Source organism: Alosa pseudoharengus, unplaced genomic scaffold (genome assembly GCF_046254945.1).
Source record: "Alosa pseudoharengus isolate Yale_2024_CS ecotype anadromous, Long Island Sound unplaced genomic scaffold, YU_APseudo_1.1 YU_APseudo_1.1_scf_4, whole genome shotgun sequence".
Classification (NCBI taxonomy): Eukaryota; Metazoa; Chordata; class Actinopteri; order Clupeiformes; family Clupeidae; genus Alosa; species Alosa pseudoharengus.
Genome location: NW_027468774.1, coordinates 27,167,680 through 27,185,556, shown reverse-complemented (window position 1 = coordinate 27,185,556; position 17,877 = coordinate 27,167,680). Strand labels below are relative to the sequence as shown.

General features: G+C 41.0%; 1 protein-coding gene and 1 long non-coding RNA gene across 2 annotated transcripts in view; one reads left to right on the top strand and one right to left on the bottom strand.

Moving 5' to 3' along the window:
- Window positions 1-4,643, bottom strand: part of paqr4a (progestin and adipoQ receptor family member IVa) — a 6,434-nt gene extending 1,791 nt beyond the window's left edge. The window contains exons 1-2 of the mRNA XM_076266911.1: window positions 3,665-4,643; window positions 431-649 (exon numbers count right to left, since the gene is read on the bottom strand). Of these exons, the coding sequence (XP_076123026.1) occupies window positions 431-649; window positions 3,665-3,944 (499 nt within the window). The 5' untranslated portion in view covers window positions 3,945-4,643. The remainder of the gene's footprint in view (window positions 1-430; window positions 650-3,664) is intronic.
- A 7,359-nt stretch (window positions 4,644-12,002) lies between these two features.
- LOC143103119 (uncharacterized) lies at window positions 12,003-13,298 on the top strand. Its single transcript, XR_012982726.1, has 3 exons — window positions 12,003-12,314; window positions 13,006-13,084; window positions 13,218-13,298. It is a non-coding gene; the product is annotated as an uncharacterized LOC143103119 (long non-coding RNA).
- Window positions 13,299-17,877: the final 4,579 nt, after the last annotated feature.

Here is a 17,877-nt window from a genome sequence, read left to right as displayed (position 1 = left end):
GAGAGGAGATGAGAGGAGAGGAGAGGAGAGGAGACGAGAGGAGAGCAGAGGAGAGGAGATGAGAGGAGAGGAGAGGAGAGGAGACGAGAGGAGAGGAGAGGAGAGGAGATGAGAGGAGAGGAGAGGAGAGCAGAGGAGAGGAGAGGAGAGGAGAGGAGAGGAGAGGAGAGGAGAGGAGATGAGAGGAGAGCAGAGGAGAGGAGAGGAGAGCAGAGGAGACGAGAGGAGAGGAGAGGAGACGAGAGGAGACGAGAGGAGAGCAGAGGAGAGCAGAGGAGAGCAGAGGAGACGAGAGGAGACGAGAGGAGATGAGAGGAGAGCAGAGGAGAGGAGAGCAGAGGAGAGGAGATGAGAGGAGAGGAGAGGAGAGGAGACGAGAGGAAAGGAGAGGAGAGGAGCGTAGCAGCAGCAGCAGCAGCAGCAGGCTCACCCAGGGTGTTGATCATGCAGATGCCGCACATGTCCAGGGTGAGGAGCGTGTGGTAGACGGGCTCACCGCCCTCGTGGTTCATGAACAGGTGGTAGAGCACCGAGCCCAGTTGGGGAGACAGGCAGGCCAGGAAGTGCACCACACCCAGCCACGTCACACTGATCTGGGACCAGGGGATGTTGAGAGGGAGCAGCACCAGGAAGCATAGCAGCGGGATGCCTGGGAGTGGGACAGAGAGAGAGAGAGAGAGGAGAGAGAGATGTCACTGGTTTGAGCCACTGTAGGTCCTTTGAAAATGTCAAAGCTGTAAACAAGAGCAGAACAGAGGAGGAGTGAAGTGACTGTGAACAAACAGCCTCTGGCCATAGAAAAGTTAGTTAAGCATGCCCTTTGCCCCATTCCCCACATACACTTCATTCATGATCATGAGCAGGTATCTGTGTACTGTGACGCGTCCAGAAAAAATAAATAAAAAAAGAAACATTGTACAGATATAATTTCTTATGGAGCCTTTCAAGAGAGTTCCATTATCAGCATCATAGTTGGCCCCACAAGACTTCCTTTTTAACATTCCATATGTTATCTTAATACAGAGGAAGTAGATTGGGGCCCAAATAGAACGTTCAAGCATTGTTTTTGTTTTTATTGTTGAAAGGGTCTATATCATTGAGAGAAAGTGGAATAGAGTATTGTGTCCAATATGTGGTTTAATTTTCTGCATTTCTCACTAGTGGGTCACTTTGAAACTAAAAGTATGATTCTACGTAATGACTCTGTATGATATCTGTACTGTCCCTGTGTATATCTGTGTGTGACTACCGGTATGTATTTAGAGATAAGTGGGAATATTATGACTTTGCGTGTGTCAGTGTTTCACTGTTCTGCATGGCTGCGTCAGTAGCTATCTCCTCCGGAGTCTGATTCAGTGTAGTCTATGTGAGATGATGACCAACGCCATCTTTTGCCAATTTTTCAAATTGAATTAGTATATATTATTTGATTGTTATATTATTATGTCTTATTTGCATTTTCATTTATGTTGATATTGTACAGCACTTTGTAACTTTGTTTTGAAAAGTGCTATATAAATAAAGATTATTATTATTATCTTCCGTCAGCCTGGAAGGATACTTAAACCCTTACTATTTCCTTGTCTAGTAAGAGCTGCTGATGGATCTTTAGGTGAAGTCATGCTGTCTCTCCCTTGACGCGCATCATTGTAAATAAAACTCTGTTCCTGATTTTTTCCTACCATTGGTCTGACTGGGTCTTAATTCATCTGTGGTATCAAAATAACCATCAACATCCAAATACACTGTTAATCTCATAAGAGGAGGGCACAGAAAAAAAATGTTTATCTTAGTTGTAAGGCACATTGCCTTGAAAGGTATATTAATGTATATCTTGACACTTGCACAAAAAAAAGAATGACATTGTGAAAGCACTGGCCATCAATGACCTCTGCATGTCCTGACAGGCAGAATTCCTGACCATGTCAGCAGGCTGCACATCAGGCAGGCCCAGGCCAACACTTCAGTGGCAGTCTGTGAGTCAACGCTGAACAAGTGCTGTTGTTACGCCTGTACCAGGGGGTGATGTTATGGACCCTGCTTATTATCCTTTACCACTAACAACAGCAGTTCAGCAGACTGGTTCTTGGAGAGACACAGGAGTCTCAAAGTGGAGGAAACTACACCATAACTTACATCTTTCTCTCTCTCTCCTTCTCTGTGTTATCTCATCATTAGTCCTGCACAGGTAATGACTCCAATGCCATATCACACATCTATTTTGAGTGCACTATCTCCCCTGCCACAGCCCTCTTTTACTATCATAGTTCATTCAACAGCACAGACCTCACCCATCACACAGAGGACAGCCTAGAGAAAAGTGCAGTGTGTGTGTGTGTGTGTGTGTGTGTGTGTGTGTGTACTTGTGTCTGACTCTGAGGTCTTGGAATAGTCACATACTATATGTATGGGAAGGGACTACCTAAGGACAGGCTGTCTCATACGGGACCTCTGAGTGACACCTGCACGTGCTAACGGCTGACTTATGTACTGACAAACACTGAAATATTTAAGTTAACTGTTACGCAAAACACCCATAGTATTACGGTAATTACATCCAAACCCCCTCCATCCAAACATACCATTACGCTAATTACATCCAAACAACCACCCAAACATACCACTGGACAGACAAGGCTAGGTGGTACATACAGTACCTGATACAGGTTCAGACATAATATAAACACCACACCCAGCACACCAAATCTACAAAAGGTTTTATTTGTCTTGCATCAAGACATCAAGTCTTGCCTTCGGACAGAGGGATTCTGCTCTCGGCTTCTTGTCAAAATAAAGTGATGTTAATGACCATAATAAGAATTCAGTATCCACAATAAGCATGGATAATACTTTAAAGAAGCTGTGATTCTTGTCAAAACAGGTTGATTGCTCTTTTAGAGCACAGCAGATTTTATTTTCCTTTAAAGCAAATACTGTTACTATAACTACCTGAATGCCTAAGTTGGTGTGGGCGTAACAATGCCATGGAAAACCTTCACACCCATTCAGGCTGAGTCAACATTTTTGGGGTGGAGTAAAAAGAACTGCCTTGTCTGTAGTCAAACACTCTCTGCGACATGATGTCACTAGCTGGGTTTCCATGCAACTTTTTAATTGCAAATTCTCAGACCATTCCAATAGAAAAACTTGAGGGAGAATGCCTGAACATTTTAAATTCACTGACACATTTTAGGACATTTCTTCCATTAGAGGTCTTTCATCTCAACTAAACCATTTCATACACATTTTCTATCAGAGACTCATGTCAGTTATTTTTTTCATGTAATGTACTGGTCTCTCTTGTCAACACCTACATTTACTGGCTTTGTGGCTGTAATTAGACTGATTAGATTAGATTTTGAATTTTAAACTACAGCTCTAATCACAATCACATTTAATGTACTCTTGATGAGTAGCCTATAAAACAGTAGCATAGCGACTGTAATTTGAACAAAATAAATAAAGGCTGATGTGGACACAGGATGTTGCATACACATATGTAAATTTACATATGGTCTGACTCTGTATTTCAGTCCCTCCCTCCCTCCCTCCACACACACGCGCGCGCGCTCACACACACACCACACACAAACCAAGTTAAACTTTTTAAAAGTTTACTGTAGAAAGCAAGGCTACTGTATGAGAAGGAGTGTAGGCTACTTACCATGCGTGTAGATATTTCCCAGTTCATTGTGCAGATAAAAAAGACTTCGAATGCAGTCTTGAACCGACGATATTGGTCGATATCCAGTTAGGACATATTTGTTAAACTGAAGATGTGGAGGTGAATTCGCCCAGTCTAGTAATCTGGGTCCATTTAAAAATGCCATAGCAACCAGCACTGTTAGGATAACCCCGCCAAAAAAGTAACCAAACGACTGTACATCTATATACAAGAGAGACACAAGAATTGTGAATAACAGTGTATGTAACACCGCAGTCATCGGTCTGCAGAGTGCGGAATAACAAAAGAGCTTGAGAACCTCCGAACTACATGACTAACTGGATTGGATATAAACGTTCTTTCCAGCGATATGGGCAATCAAGTAGCCTATTTCAGTGTACCACTGACAGCCCAGCGACAGGGTTTTTACAATCTCCCCTAAACACTGGTGGCCGTGTCATCCGCACGGATTGACGAAGAAACGGCTGACCACATACATGATGTAAACCCACTGTGTGTGATGTGACATAGCCTTCTAACATTTAACGCAATATGTCACACCCATAGGCCTACAGTAGGCCTAGAGGTTTTACCTAGAGATTGATACGTGATTGCTTCGGTAATAATCGATTGTTACAGTTAACAATGGCCCAAATCGTCCACACCCGGTAGTGTTCTTACAACTCAGTGACAAACTGAAGTAAGTTGGCGTCTGTCAACTGATGATAACATCGTTTCAAAGTAATTTCCTCAAATAACTCATACTTTAGTTATCTAAATGACCAGTCCGAGAAGGCTATGCACTACCGACCCTGCGTCCACAACAGAGTCCCATAAACCTTCAAATCAGACATGATACAGAAGTAGGCTGCAGCGAAAACGCACGGGCTAGATGATGGGGAACTGCTTAACGCGTCTTAAAGGTTCCCTGCTCCACACTGATATGACAGGTACTTTATAATAAATAAATAACATTTTACTAACAATCTAGGTACCACCTTCTGTATTGTACAAATACAGAGCTATCTATTTCGATAGCTAACATTATACAAAAAGCTTATAAGTCTGTGGGCTCCATTCCAACACTAAGACACACGTCGAATAGAGACAAGTGTTTATTTCCCTAACTATTTTGGTATTATACTAAGTGGATGGATGAAAGTTTAAACGACTCGTAAATCTATACTAAGGTGACCGGTGATGATATTCTGTCCATAGGACAATTGCTGACAGACAATCTGCTTCCTCGCACAGCCATGGAGCTATCCAACAGAACCACTACCGTTAACGTTAACGTTACAGGATGGATGAGAGGTAGCTATAATAGCTTACTGTGACCGTCCTACTGCAGGGGAAGACCAAAGTACTACCCTTGCTTAATTAAACCAAATCCATCATGTGTAGCGACAATGCTTATGTTAAGTTATAACGTTATTTTAAAAGACCGTTTGATAATTGTACATTAAATGCTACCTGTCAAAAGCTGCCTATCTAAGCAAGCTTGCTAGTAAGCTAGCTAGCTACATACCGTCACCTTGGTACTGCTGACGAGAAAAAAAGACAGAGGGTTTGCGGTAAGGTGAGGATTCACTTGGAACCTTACTGTCACGACATGTCTTCCAAAATCTTTGTTAATCCAAGTCATAAATGATAATCAGTATTCCAGTTGCGAAGCAGTGACAATAAGTTATCGGTCAGCTGAGGCTAGCCATCCGAGGTGTCGGAGCCAGGGCTTGATTCAGCGCTGTAGCTTGCAGAGATTTCCTTTGAAGCAATCTGATATTTCGAAGCAAGATAGGGCTATTTTGGTTTGTAATTGACCAATTCTGAACTCACAATTATACCCCGAATCTCCATGCATCTTCAGTCCCCATTCCCTAACCGGCGCTGTCCACTACGAGGAAAAATGAAGCGCTGCAGCCCGGCCTCAGATTCCTCTCGTGGGCTGATGCCCGGCGTTGAGCTGCGGCGCTTTCATCCGTCATCCGATGAGGATGAGGGACGTAGGGAGGGGGGAAGGAGTTGAATGAACACATTGACCTCAGACACTATGGTCCTTGCGGTTAGTGTAACTCATAGTCATTGACATGAAATGTCGCAATAGGAGGAAGGCTCATATTTCAACCAAAAACGAAGATGTTTGTAGTTGTAGTCATGCATGTATTAAGGTTAATGATGTAGGAGCACACGTGGTTCCAGAAATCCCTAGGTCTCTTGAAAAGTGAATATGAAAATAGCTAACATAACAGCTATACGTATAACAGGCTAATGGGCCCGGCTAGTTTATAAAATTTTAACAGGGGTGGCCAGGGAAGGCCATAGCAAACCTTGGGGTGGCACGCCAACACTATAGGCCTAGGCTATACTAATATATAGTACTATAGTAGGGCCACATAAGAAGAGTTTGGCTCCAAAATGCTATCCTCTATTTTAATGTATTATAAATCATTTTTTAAAAATTAATATTTTGTTTTCGGAACTATAATTCAGTAATTTTTATTTACTCAATCAAAACTGCACTTACCTGAAAAAAACAATTAAATAACATGACTTATTAATGTTTACAAAAATGGATTTATAGCATTTTGGAAAAGAGCTCTTCATAGGCTACATGGATTTCTATGCAACGTCACGAAAACAACTAAGAGGCAGAAAGCACCATAGAACAGCATAGAGCAGTAGAACAGATAGAACAGTGCTCTCCATGAAAATAATAAAATGAGTTTTTGTGCTGAAAACTGCACCAATTCCAAATCACGATGGTTAGAGAATGTTCAATATCCCTAACGGAATGCATGTCAAAATACAATGTTATATTAATAATGCTAATGAAAGGCAAACTCTGAAATAGAGTGTCCCAGTGACTTCCGTTTTACTTCCGCTACAAGGGACCCATCTTTCAAAAAATATGAACGGGAGTTAATGGAGAGATAACAATTATTTTTGGTCCAGTTTGAATTGTGCCACGAATTTCACATAAGATGTGTGTGAATTTAAAAGATAATTTTTCACGTCAAGAAAGTACTGTTGTTCGATAGACTTCAAAAGTTATGTTGGTTTTGTGTGGATCCGCTCAGTGGACTACATCTCTCGTCTCGAACGATGTAGGCTACGTCACCAACGTAATGAAACGTTAAGATTAGCTGTTATGCTAGTTAACGGTTGCATCTTGCTGCCTGCTACAGGTATGTCACTTAACAGTATCTAATGTACAGTCTATGGACGAATACAATTTACCTGATGTGTTTAATCCTCTGACTCATGGTATTTTCATCGGCAAGGAAAGCCCAATTAAGACCTGTTGCTGGTATGCTTGTACAATCTAGTGTGTCTGTGAATGAGCTAACGTCACTAGCGTGACTGATGGGTTTGTAGTCGTTGGAATTACGATCTTTCACAATGTTGTAATTCAATAGATACGAAACAAACTGCAAATGTCTTTACATGAAAAATTGTCTTTAAAATTGACAAACATCATATGGGTAATTCAAGGCACAAGTCAACCGGGACCAGAAAATCATTTATTTTTCGCCATAGACTGGCGTTCAACATTTTTTGAAAGATAGGTCCCATGGAGGCAAATGGAAGTGGCGTCACTGGGACACTCTATAGTCTGAAATGAGATGTTATTATCATTGAGACAACAGGGGCTATACAAAAAATTCTGATTTTAGCTTACAGCAGCCGACTATTTATCTTAAGTTTATAGCCTAACGTTGTGGCGGCCACCAAGCGTCTTCTGCCCCACGGCTGCGCGCGCATCTAGTTTTGTCAAGGGGGCAGGCGAACGTTCGGAGAGCGTAGACACTATGGCGGATCTGAGGCTAAATAGTAGACCAGTTCACCTAGCCATCCCATTGAACTCCATTCAATTTGGCGCCACTTTGACATCAAATAACGTTACAGCTGAAGCGTTTTAAGCCTTTACATGAACTTTTTCTATTTTCGGAGTAATACAACATTGTGTGATTGGCGTCATAACCTCGTAACTGACTTACCGGCTGAGTAATACACTTTTTTCCGAAATCAATGCTAAAGTGACATTTAAGTAATGAGCATGCGAATAGAAAATATATCTGCATTCACATTGCAATAAACATTTGTCTAAATTTCCACCACGTCTTTTGGGAGTCAAATGGTCAATGCCACAAAATTCCAGGTCCTTGATTGAGTGGTTTCCGTCTGCAAAATGTCTCACAGCAGCTCGCCCTGCTGGGATATCTTGTCAATCCTTCTATACCAGAAGAACCCTAGAGGTAAAAAAAATATGATGATATGCAGGAATATCTAAGGAACAATATAATTCTTTTAGTTTATAACATTTTTATTTCAAATAAGTCATAAATTGCGATTGTAACCCAGGCCTTATTGCCTGGGCACAACATGTAGTGAATAGCTTTACTTACTAAAAATAATAAATATATTGAAAGTAATTAGTATATTATTGTATTTTGATATAGTATGGTTAATAATATTTATTGTTGCCAAAATAGGTTAAGAGGTCAAGTCTGTTCTTTGATTTGCTCCGTTTGGCCGTTTATGCATTTACAGTATGTAGCTCCTGCCCCTTTACGGTTTAAGGGCAGCAGAGGTTACCATGGTAATTAAAGTCAGTTTTTGTTTTGTTGCTGCACGCACTGTGTGCTGCTTGGCGATTGGTCTTTTCATGTGACTGTTAATAGGGTAATGTTTTGATTGGCTCAGGGGCGGGTCTAAAGGAGAAAAAGGGTTCTGTCAAAAAGTTTAGAAGATAATTGTTTCAGAGTTGATTACTGTTTGCAGAGATTGGGAGAGAGCCAACAACATTCAAATAACCTTAAGTACCTTTCTGACGGACTGGGAAAGAGAGTTTGTTTATTACCGTTGATTTATTGATATATTATAATTATTATTATTATTATAGTTAATGGTGGTTATTAGTGACAGCTTGGACGTTGGGACTCAACATAGCTCAGGTTCACAATTAGCCTGAAAGCTAGCGGCTGGTTTTTCCATTGAAAAAAGAAGGACATTCACATTGAACGGTTCAGTGGAGGAGAGTATTGCGACGTACACTACGCACCCCGGAGGATTTCACATCGACCCTGCTTAACGGACTGCGAGTGGACTGTCCATTAGCACTAGCTGGTGAGGTAATCTCTCTTTTGCTTCGCTACCTCATGACGTTGCCTATGAGGTTAAAGCCTGTGTTGCAGGTTAACCACCACTGTTGATTAATGGGTACATAAAGCACTCAATATATGTATATCACTTTTAAAAATGTCTCCAAATGGTGTTAAATGCCAGTTTTTGTTGTTTTTAGCATTAGCGGGTTTTTTTTACGCAATTCGGTGATGACGTCACTTTGGGGACTACATGATCTGCGCTTCATTCATTTCAATGCATTTCAATGGACATCGCGGTTACACTTTCAACATAAAGTTTGTATATTTACACTTCGAATTTCGTCACAGCATTTATATCACAGCTACCCTATGATCTACCAATGGTAATAACGGTGCCTGATATCAATTTAGTATTTTTTTCTGAATTTCGGGAGGTCTTGTTTTGGAGGGTATGTTTTACATTCATTCCTATGGGAAACGGTCGCGGTTACACTTTCAACATAAAGTTTGTATATTTACACTTTGAATTTCGTTACAGCATTTATATGACAACGACCCTATGGTCTAACAAAGATAACAATGTCTTCCGATTTTAGTTTAATGCAATTTTCTGAATTTGAGAGGCCTCGTTATGAGGCTACATAATGCACCTATTCAGTTCAAGTTTATAACGTTACGACACTTTTTTTGTTACTGTCAGTGAACAGCACCCTGTGAAAGTCAACATTTTCTATATATCTAGTGATAGTGATCATGTCGTTAGTTCAGATAAGTAGCCTACCGGGCAAACTTAGTCAGAAGATCAGAATATAAAGCATCATGATAGCTATGGGCTAACTTTCCAGTCCCACCTGTGAGCCACCCCTGTTGTTGCAAACTTAGCTTCTAGCCGCCGCCGATTAGGCTGGTCGTGTCTTCAGCATGAATATTTTCGATAACTACTGCTTGTGATTGATTGCCATTGACATCGTCAGGGTACGGCTTACCAAAGAAGGAGATAAAATAGGCAAGTCGCAGTTTTGCAGGTGCTTGTGTGGGCTGTGCCGTCCCGATGGAAACTGTGGTGGAGAGCTGCAGTAACTAGGGAAGCGAGTGCATTTTGGCCAAAGATCGTTAAGGCGGAGCAAGATACTTCGTCGTAGTTCATGTCTATGGGCGCGAAATGGGGATCGAATCCTGTCTGCATAGAGGCGTGTCGATGACGTATTGATGAGCGTACATTGCAACCGGCCAACAGCAGCGGCATAAATAACCGGCGCACACCTGATATAAAGTCGATTTTCTCCAGACTGGAATGCTCAAAAATGCTAAAAATGTACCTGAAATGTTTGGGGTTTGAGGATCATGAAAACGTGCCCGAAATTCACATTCCTAACTCTATAGAACCAAGACCTTAGCATATGTGGTAAAATTCTGAGCTATGCCCATAGACTTCAATGGAGCAGTCGCTGCCTCTGCTCTGCATAAAGGGGGATTATGACCCCCCCTCGTGCGATCCGGGTTCCCGGAAGTGGCTCCTGATGAAATATCTTGCTCCGCTTTAACAATCTTTGTTTTGGCCACTGGTCGAGGAGCTCCCCCGTGACCAGCATATGACATGATCTATCTAGCTATCTATCTACCTGTCTATATACATATCTAGGCTATCTATAGCCTATCTATTTATCTATAATCTGCGCTATCTACTGCTGAACAATCCCTTACTCGTCTCTCTTTACTCCTCTCTCATTACTCTCAAGGTGGGCTTTGGTCTGTAGCCTCCCCAAGGTGACGTAATGCAATGCATTGTGGGGGAAAGGAGAATCACTTCAAACGCTGTGAAATAGTACCTGCTTTTTCGTATTATATTCCGTTTTGTGATACCCAACAACATCAAATACAATGGATAACAGTTTAAATGTTTATTACCAACAAGCAAATTGTGCAAATTCGTTGGAAAATAAACCCTGCAACACGGCCTTTAAGGGGCTATCAGCCACACCGTTCACGAGCCTCGACCAGGCCTGCATCACTGTAACGTTATTGTCCGTGTGTGAGTTTATGTGTGTGTATGTGGGCCCACTATTAAGATTTATGTTGCGAGTTGTGTTTTGTTACTGTTGAACTGTTATCGATAGGCTATGATAGTGTAAACCGTCATTTAAAATAGTCTACCTTCATTCTGTAAATACTGTGATTATCATCTGCATCTTTATCCACTTACATTTTTAAAAGTAAATTATCAACCTTTTTCTTATAGTTTTAAACCGTGGTCTGGTCTGTTTATTTAACTAGTTAAGTAGGATATCGAACCCTGTGACACCCCATTAGGCCGATCTCTGTCCCCCTCATTCCCTAAACCGGCGCCTGAGGGTTGGGGTGCTACACGATTAACATGTGTCCAATATAGTGGACGTCATGCATTTCTAAGTATATTTCCAATACAAGTCATGTGGTTTATAAATAATTATTAATCTTTTATTATGATTTATCTTGGTTATCTTATCTTGAAATTCAGTTCATTTTTGGTGTATTTATGTGTAATTTTTGTGCAGATTAGATGTAGTTCGTGTTAGTAAAAAAAAATCATTTGATCATATTTTTAGACCACAAGTGCAGCAAAGAATAGAGGATTCATATGATTTAAACTGGCGTAGCTATAGGCAGTGTTGCAGGATTTACATACAAGTTGGTTCAATATTGCAACTATTGCAATTACCACGTTTGCTTGCGGACCACTTGAGATAGCTTGCGGACCACCAGTGGTCCCTGGACCACACTTTGAGAAACACTGTCCTAGGGCATGAATGTACTGGTCCAGTGAGGATGGTCTTTGTCTAGGAATAATTGCAGATGCCATGTCTGTAAACAGATTTGAGCAAATTCTGAGTTATCTCCACTTTGTGGATAACTATACTTACCAGCCAGCAAACACGGATAGGCTCTTCAAAGTAAGACCAGTGCTAAGTACACTTCAGAAAACATTCCTGGCGGCAGCAGACCCAGAAGAATTCCACTCAATTGATGAGCAAATGATTCCCTTCAAAGGCCTACTGTCGATCAAGCAATACATACAAAAAAAGCCCAAGCCCTGGGGAGTGAAAGTGTGGGTGAGGGCAGGGTCCTCAGGTTATGTGTATAGATTTGAAGTGTACCAGGGCTTAGCAAATAGGGGTCACAGCCAGGGGCGGTTCTAGGGGCGGGGCCACAGGGGCCCGGGGCCCATCTGAAATCTCATTGGCCCCTGGCTGGCCCCTGTACCGTCAATCATCAATAAGTGTCAAACTTGTTGAGAACGACGATCAGAGATGCAATTCCATTCCCAAACAACTGGTGGCAGTAATGCACCTATGAAGCTTGAAAGCTAAAGCAAACAGTGAACTGTAAAAGAAACAATACATTTGGCTAACCAGAAATGTCTCTGCTAATGTGAAGAAACGATACATTTGGCTCACGGAAGTATCAGCTAACGTGAAGAACCGATACATTTGGCTAACGAAAGTATCAGCTAGAATTCTAACGTGAAGAACCGATGGCAGCGTTTCATCCTCCACAGAAGTTTCTTGGTGAGTCACAAATCTCTATGTTGGTCATCATCATTATGTGAAAGGGACGTTTATTTGTTGCTGTCACAATATGTTAAGTTTGTCAATTAAATTACGAAGCAGCAGCAAGCTTGCAGTGAACTGTTAACTGACTTTGTCAGTGAACTGTAAACATTAAATTAGGTTACTTGAGTTGAGGTTTGATTGTTTGTTAGCATGCTGATAGATTTCATGTATGGAAAGGTAATGTATGAACAAGTGTTTGAAATGGTGTTATACAGTATGAAATGCAGAGAAATGGACATCCTGTTTGTTTGGGGTCCGAAATTAATAACATTACATGCGCTAGTGCGTCTTACCAAATGTAAATAACGTTCGATTTTTTTTTGCTTGAGGAAAAAGTTTGGCAGCTGCTAACATGAACATGAGAATACATGCCTAATAGCTAACGCTACGTTTTTGTAGTTAATGTGACCTATCATTGCAAAGTTATTAACCACTATTCTGAGTTTATTTGATTCATGGGCTTCGCATGAATTCTGTCTCAAAGTGTTAGGACAAGGAGAGTTTCATTGAGATAAATTGGTTAAATGTTCTACTCACTCAAGCTTTATATGATTTAAAAAAATAATAACTGGTTTTACAGTTGCCAGACGACATGCTGAATACAAGCATGGATTTTGTGAAACACGCATTTGTGTTTTACCTACAGACTGGGATGGCGCAGGAGCTGGTGACTTCAACCCACAGTCTTCAGAACCACCAGTCACCAAGCATAGCTGCTCCTAATGGTATGATGCTATTTCCTATTGCCACTACAGTGAGCATATTTTGTCATTCATTTTAGAATGCCAGGTTGACAGTGGGTTATGAAAGTCAATAACAATTAAGTTACTCAAACTTGTTTCATTTTCTTCTCTCCAGACATTTCCCATTCTAGAGCAGATGGTTCTGTGCAACCTCTCCTAAACTGGTATTCCGCAAGATGCAGCACGGAAATAGGAAGAGGCCACTTAATGACTCCTTATACAAAGACTTCAAATGGTAGGAATATTCCATCTTTAATGTTTTGCTACCCCTTCCGTAATTTTCGCTTTCAAATGACCCATCGTCAGTCTTCAAATCAGAATCAGGCTTTTCTAACTGGAAGCAAGACGGTGGCTTCAAAGACCATTCCAAATAAGACCATTATAAAAATAGTTGTTGAAAAAATTGTGTAAATATGATGTAGTTGTTGCTCACATGCTGTGTGTGTGTGTGTTTGTTTTAATGTACGCAAACTGGCAGTGAAAGTGGTTTCTCTTATCAACAAAAGGGGAAACAGTTAAAGTAAAACTTGTTTAATTGAACGAAAAATGTGTGTATGATGATGTATGATTTCTGTTTAAAATATCAATGTATTTCCACTGAAGTGTCTATTATATTTTAGTTTTATATTGTGTTTTCAATGCACATTATAAATAAATGGGAAAATTGTTAAGAATTGTTTTGGCTTTTTTGTTTTTTAGCATTTAGCATTCAAGTATTTGAACAAGGTAAGACTGGTGAAATGTATGCACCTTACTGCTGTGGTGTAGTCTAGTTAGCTGTAGTGGGTATACTGTGATCAACTCCAAATATTAATACCTATCCTTGTCTGTTTTAAGTTGGTATACTGAGATGGTGATGCTTTTTAAGTGGGTATACCAGAGACTTTCTAATGAGGAGACACAGCACTCAAAAAATCCTCCATAGAAATGCATGGGGCTAGTTTGTAACGCCGTTGTCTACACATATCCCACCCCTTCCTCGGCAAAACTTCAACATGTGAATACATTGAGCCAATCATGTGGTGTGATGTGAATACATTGAGCCAATCATATGGTGTGTTGTGAAGACATCGTGCCAATCATGTGTTGTGAACTCGCTGCTGGAGCAAGATTGGTGTCGTGAAGCCTTGCGCACGCATATTTCTGCCGAATAGGATGCCCGATTAGTGACCAAATAGCGTTGCAGTATGGCCGTCGAGTGGAGGGACTTGCCTAAAAGGACTTTGGGTATACCGCGTATAGTCCTGCATATCACGTAGACAACGTGCCTCTGCCTTACTGAACAAGGGATTTTCTGTGTATGGATGTTGACCGGTTCTTGGCCCCTCAGTGTATGATGTGGCCCCTTTATGGCCCCTGTCTCAGAAAAATCCTAGAACCGCCACTGGTCACAGCAGTGATTTGGGAATGGCTGGAGATGTAGTGATGTGCCTTTGTGATAAAACACAAGAACCACAAGGTGTTTTTTGATAATTTCTTTTCCAGCATTCCTCTCCTTGAAGCCTTGAAAGACCTAGGCATTTATGGCACAGGAACAGAGCAAACAGAGTGAAAGGAGCAAGTCAAAAACTCAAGAGTGAAAAACAACTGAAAAAAGAGGGCAGAGGAGCTTGCTCTGTTGTCAGCACAAATGGAAAAATCACTATCACACGCTGGCTTGACAGTTCAGTCATCCACCTGGCGTCAACCTGTGCTGGTCAGTCCCCTGAAGACACGGCCGGCAGAAGAAAGAAAAAACAGTGATCAGTGTCCAAAGACCCTTCTCGGTGGCCCTTTACAATCAACACATGGGTGGGGTGGATCTTGTTGACCAGTGTGTGGCAATGTATCCCCACAGACGTAGAAACAAGCGATGGTATCCGAGTGTTTTTTCATTTTCTGGATGTGACCGTTGTTAATGCATGGCGCCTCTACCTAATGTCTGGATTGGAAAAGATGAATCTCCTGATCTTCAAAGCTTCTGTGGCCCGTGCACTGATAAATGCTGGGTCCCTCCAGCAAAACAGAAGAGGGAGACCCAGTGGGACCCCACCTCCAGCAAAGCGCAGAACAGTGACCAAAGTACCCAGTGAGGTCAGGTTCAGCACAGGAAATCATTGGCCCAAGCTCACCCAGGTCAAAAATGCAAACAGATGCCACGATGCTGCATGTACACGGAAGACCAAATACATCTGCATGCAGTGCCGTGTGGCACTCTGCCCTGGATGCTTTGCCAACTTTCATATAGCCTAGGATTGATGAACTGAGCATACACTGAGGCTCATTTGAAAAGAAAATATTTGGAGAAGCGGAGACTTTTTGGAGATATAGATATTCAGTGATGCAGAGACTGACCGTTCCTGTTGCTGAAAACATAATGCCTGTTTAATGACCTGGTTTACCAGTCCTGCATCCTTGAAGAAGTATGTTTGTTCCTTTTAGAGATGTTTTGAAAGCTTAGATGGAAGCTTTACAGTTGCGAGTGCTGTTTGCTCTCTTATTTAAGCCCAAATAATAGGTCTATAGAACGTTGAAGTGTGTGAAAGTATAGTTAAATGCTTTTCAAAGCATAAAATGAAATAACTGTTCATGGATTTATGATAAAATTCAATTTGATTCATTCTTCCATTAAGTTTATTCTGTTTATGTTGAGTGTTTAAGCGCATGTAGTCCAGTGTAGTGGACATGTCTGTAACCTTCTGAAAGAATCATTTTTTTTTTTTTAAAGTGAATATTTGTTTTTTTCATGCTCTAAGAAGAGTAAAAACACATTTAAAAAACAATTGACTCAGGCTTTCATAATTCATGCATCAGAGTTTCACTATAAACTTCTCCAGTTGATTAGTGACATCATACCAAAGAAAAAATGTATTACAAGTTTTTGAGATTTTATGTTTATATATGCAAATAAGGCATTTATTCATAAAATGTACCATAAAAACACACAATCTGAAAATTGTATTGTTTCATTCTTGACACATTAGCTAAAAGAAAAAATTAAAGAAGGGACTGTGGCGATGTTTCTATATCATCCCATACATTAGAAAATACTATTTTTTGAGTCATCAAAAAATCTATGTTCGTCATGTTTTTGGTATTAAAGGTTTTTGACCAAAAACACACACACACACACACACACACACACACACACACACAGTAGGCTATAATTCCTGATCTGATGGGAGTTTGACATTGGAAGCTGTTGTTGAAACTTGAAACAAAAGGTATGTTAGACATTTCTTTATTTCTATCAAACATTATCAACTAGGCTTCTGTTTGGTTGACTATAGGCTGACAGGTTCAACTTTCAGCATCTTTACTCCTGTTAGCTGATATTCAGTCCCTAATGTAATTCACAAATGAAAACATGCAAAAGATTGCAAGCAAAGCATGAGTTTGTTATATTTTTTCTAGGATGAGATGGCTGAGTGTGTGTTTTGTGGGAACGAAACGTCTGATGAAGCACTGATAGTCAAATTAACTCAGAGGGGATGTGAAGGTATCCACAGAGCCAGAGCCAGTCAACAATGCAATGCTGACATAACTGTAGTCCCTGGCCAAGTCGTTCATGCAGAGTGCCGGAAGAAGTTCACAAATCCCAAAAGAATAGCGCAAAATAAGAAACAGCAGCAAGCAGGGATAGTTGGTTGTAAGCGGAGATCCTCTGCCCCTTAATTTCATACAAGTAGTATAGTAAAGTAAAGTAGTCTTGAATTTCCCCTTGGGGATCAATAAAGTATCTATCTATCTATGGAGTCAGAACAACGACATAAAGATTGTGTGCCCAATATGATTTGCACAATTGTAGAACCGTTTTGTAACTGTGGAATTAATTTGTCTGTGTGCAAAAAAAATGTGTACCTGCAGAAATATTTTGTGCACTTGTGAAGAACCGTTTTGTAACTGGAATTAATTTGTCTGTGTGCAAAAAAAATGCGTACCTGCAGAAATATTTTGTGCACTTGTGAAGAACCGTTTTGTAACTGTGGAATTAATTTGTCTGTGTGCAAAAAAAATGCGTACCTGCAGAAATATTTTGTGCACTTGTGAAAAACATTTGTCCACTGGATCTACGAAGCTACAAAACTTTTTTACAGACACGAATTTTGGCAGTGTTTTTGTCGTCGTTTCTGAAGAGCCAATCAGTGAATTTTGGCACTGTCTTGACAGTTTCTGCAGAGCCAATCAACAGATTGCATCGCCTACTGACTAGCCAATCAGGGGACGTCCTGCGTCACATCTCTCGACCAGGGTCGGCAGCAAAGATTCTGGAACAGAGCTGGTCGGCAGGCACAGAGCTAGCGAACTTAAGTCGTAAATCTAACAAGTTAGAAGCTATGCCTTTTACAACAAGGCTTTTGATGGAAAAGTGGTGTTTATTTCCATAATCTTTGTTTAGTGAACGCATAAAACCGTCAGTTTGTAGGCTAAGCAAGAAGAATCAAGAATTACGATCTTTGAGTTTGTTTATCGTAACCTAGCAACCGAGGCTTTAAGTGTTAAAAATTATTGCAGTTTCAGTAGCTGTGCTGTAGCACAGTGGTTAGAGGAGCGAAACCCTACAAACCCTACCAACGTCTCAGAACTACGGTCCTTCCTTGGTTTTGCTGGATACTATAGACGGTTTGTAGAGGGTTTTTCTAAACTAGCGGCCCCATTGCACCGCCTGGTTGCTGAGCTGGCTGGGAAGGGGAGATTGGTGAGTGCACCCACCTTGGCCTTTGCCAACTTTAATGTGGATGCCAGTCATACTGGTCTTGGAGCGGTGTTGTCTCAGGAGCAGGAGGGCAAGGTCT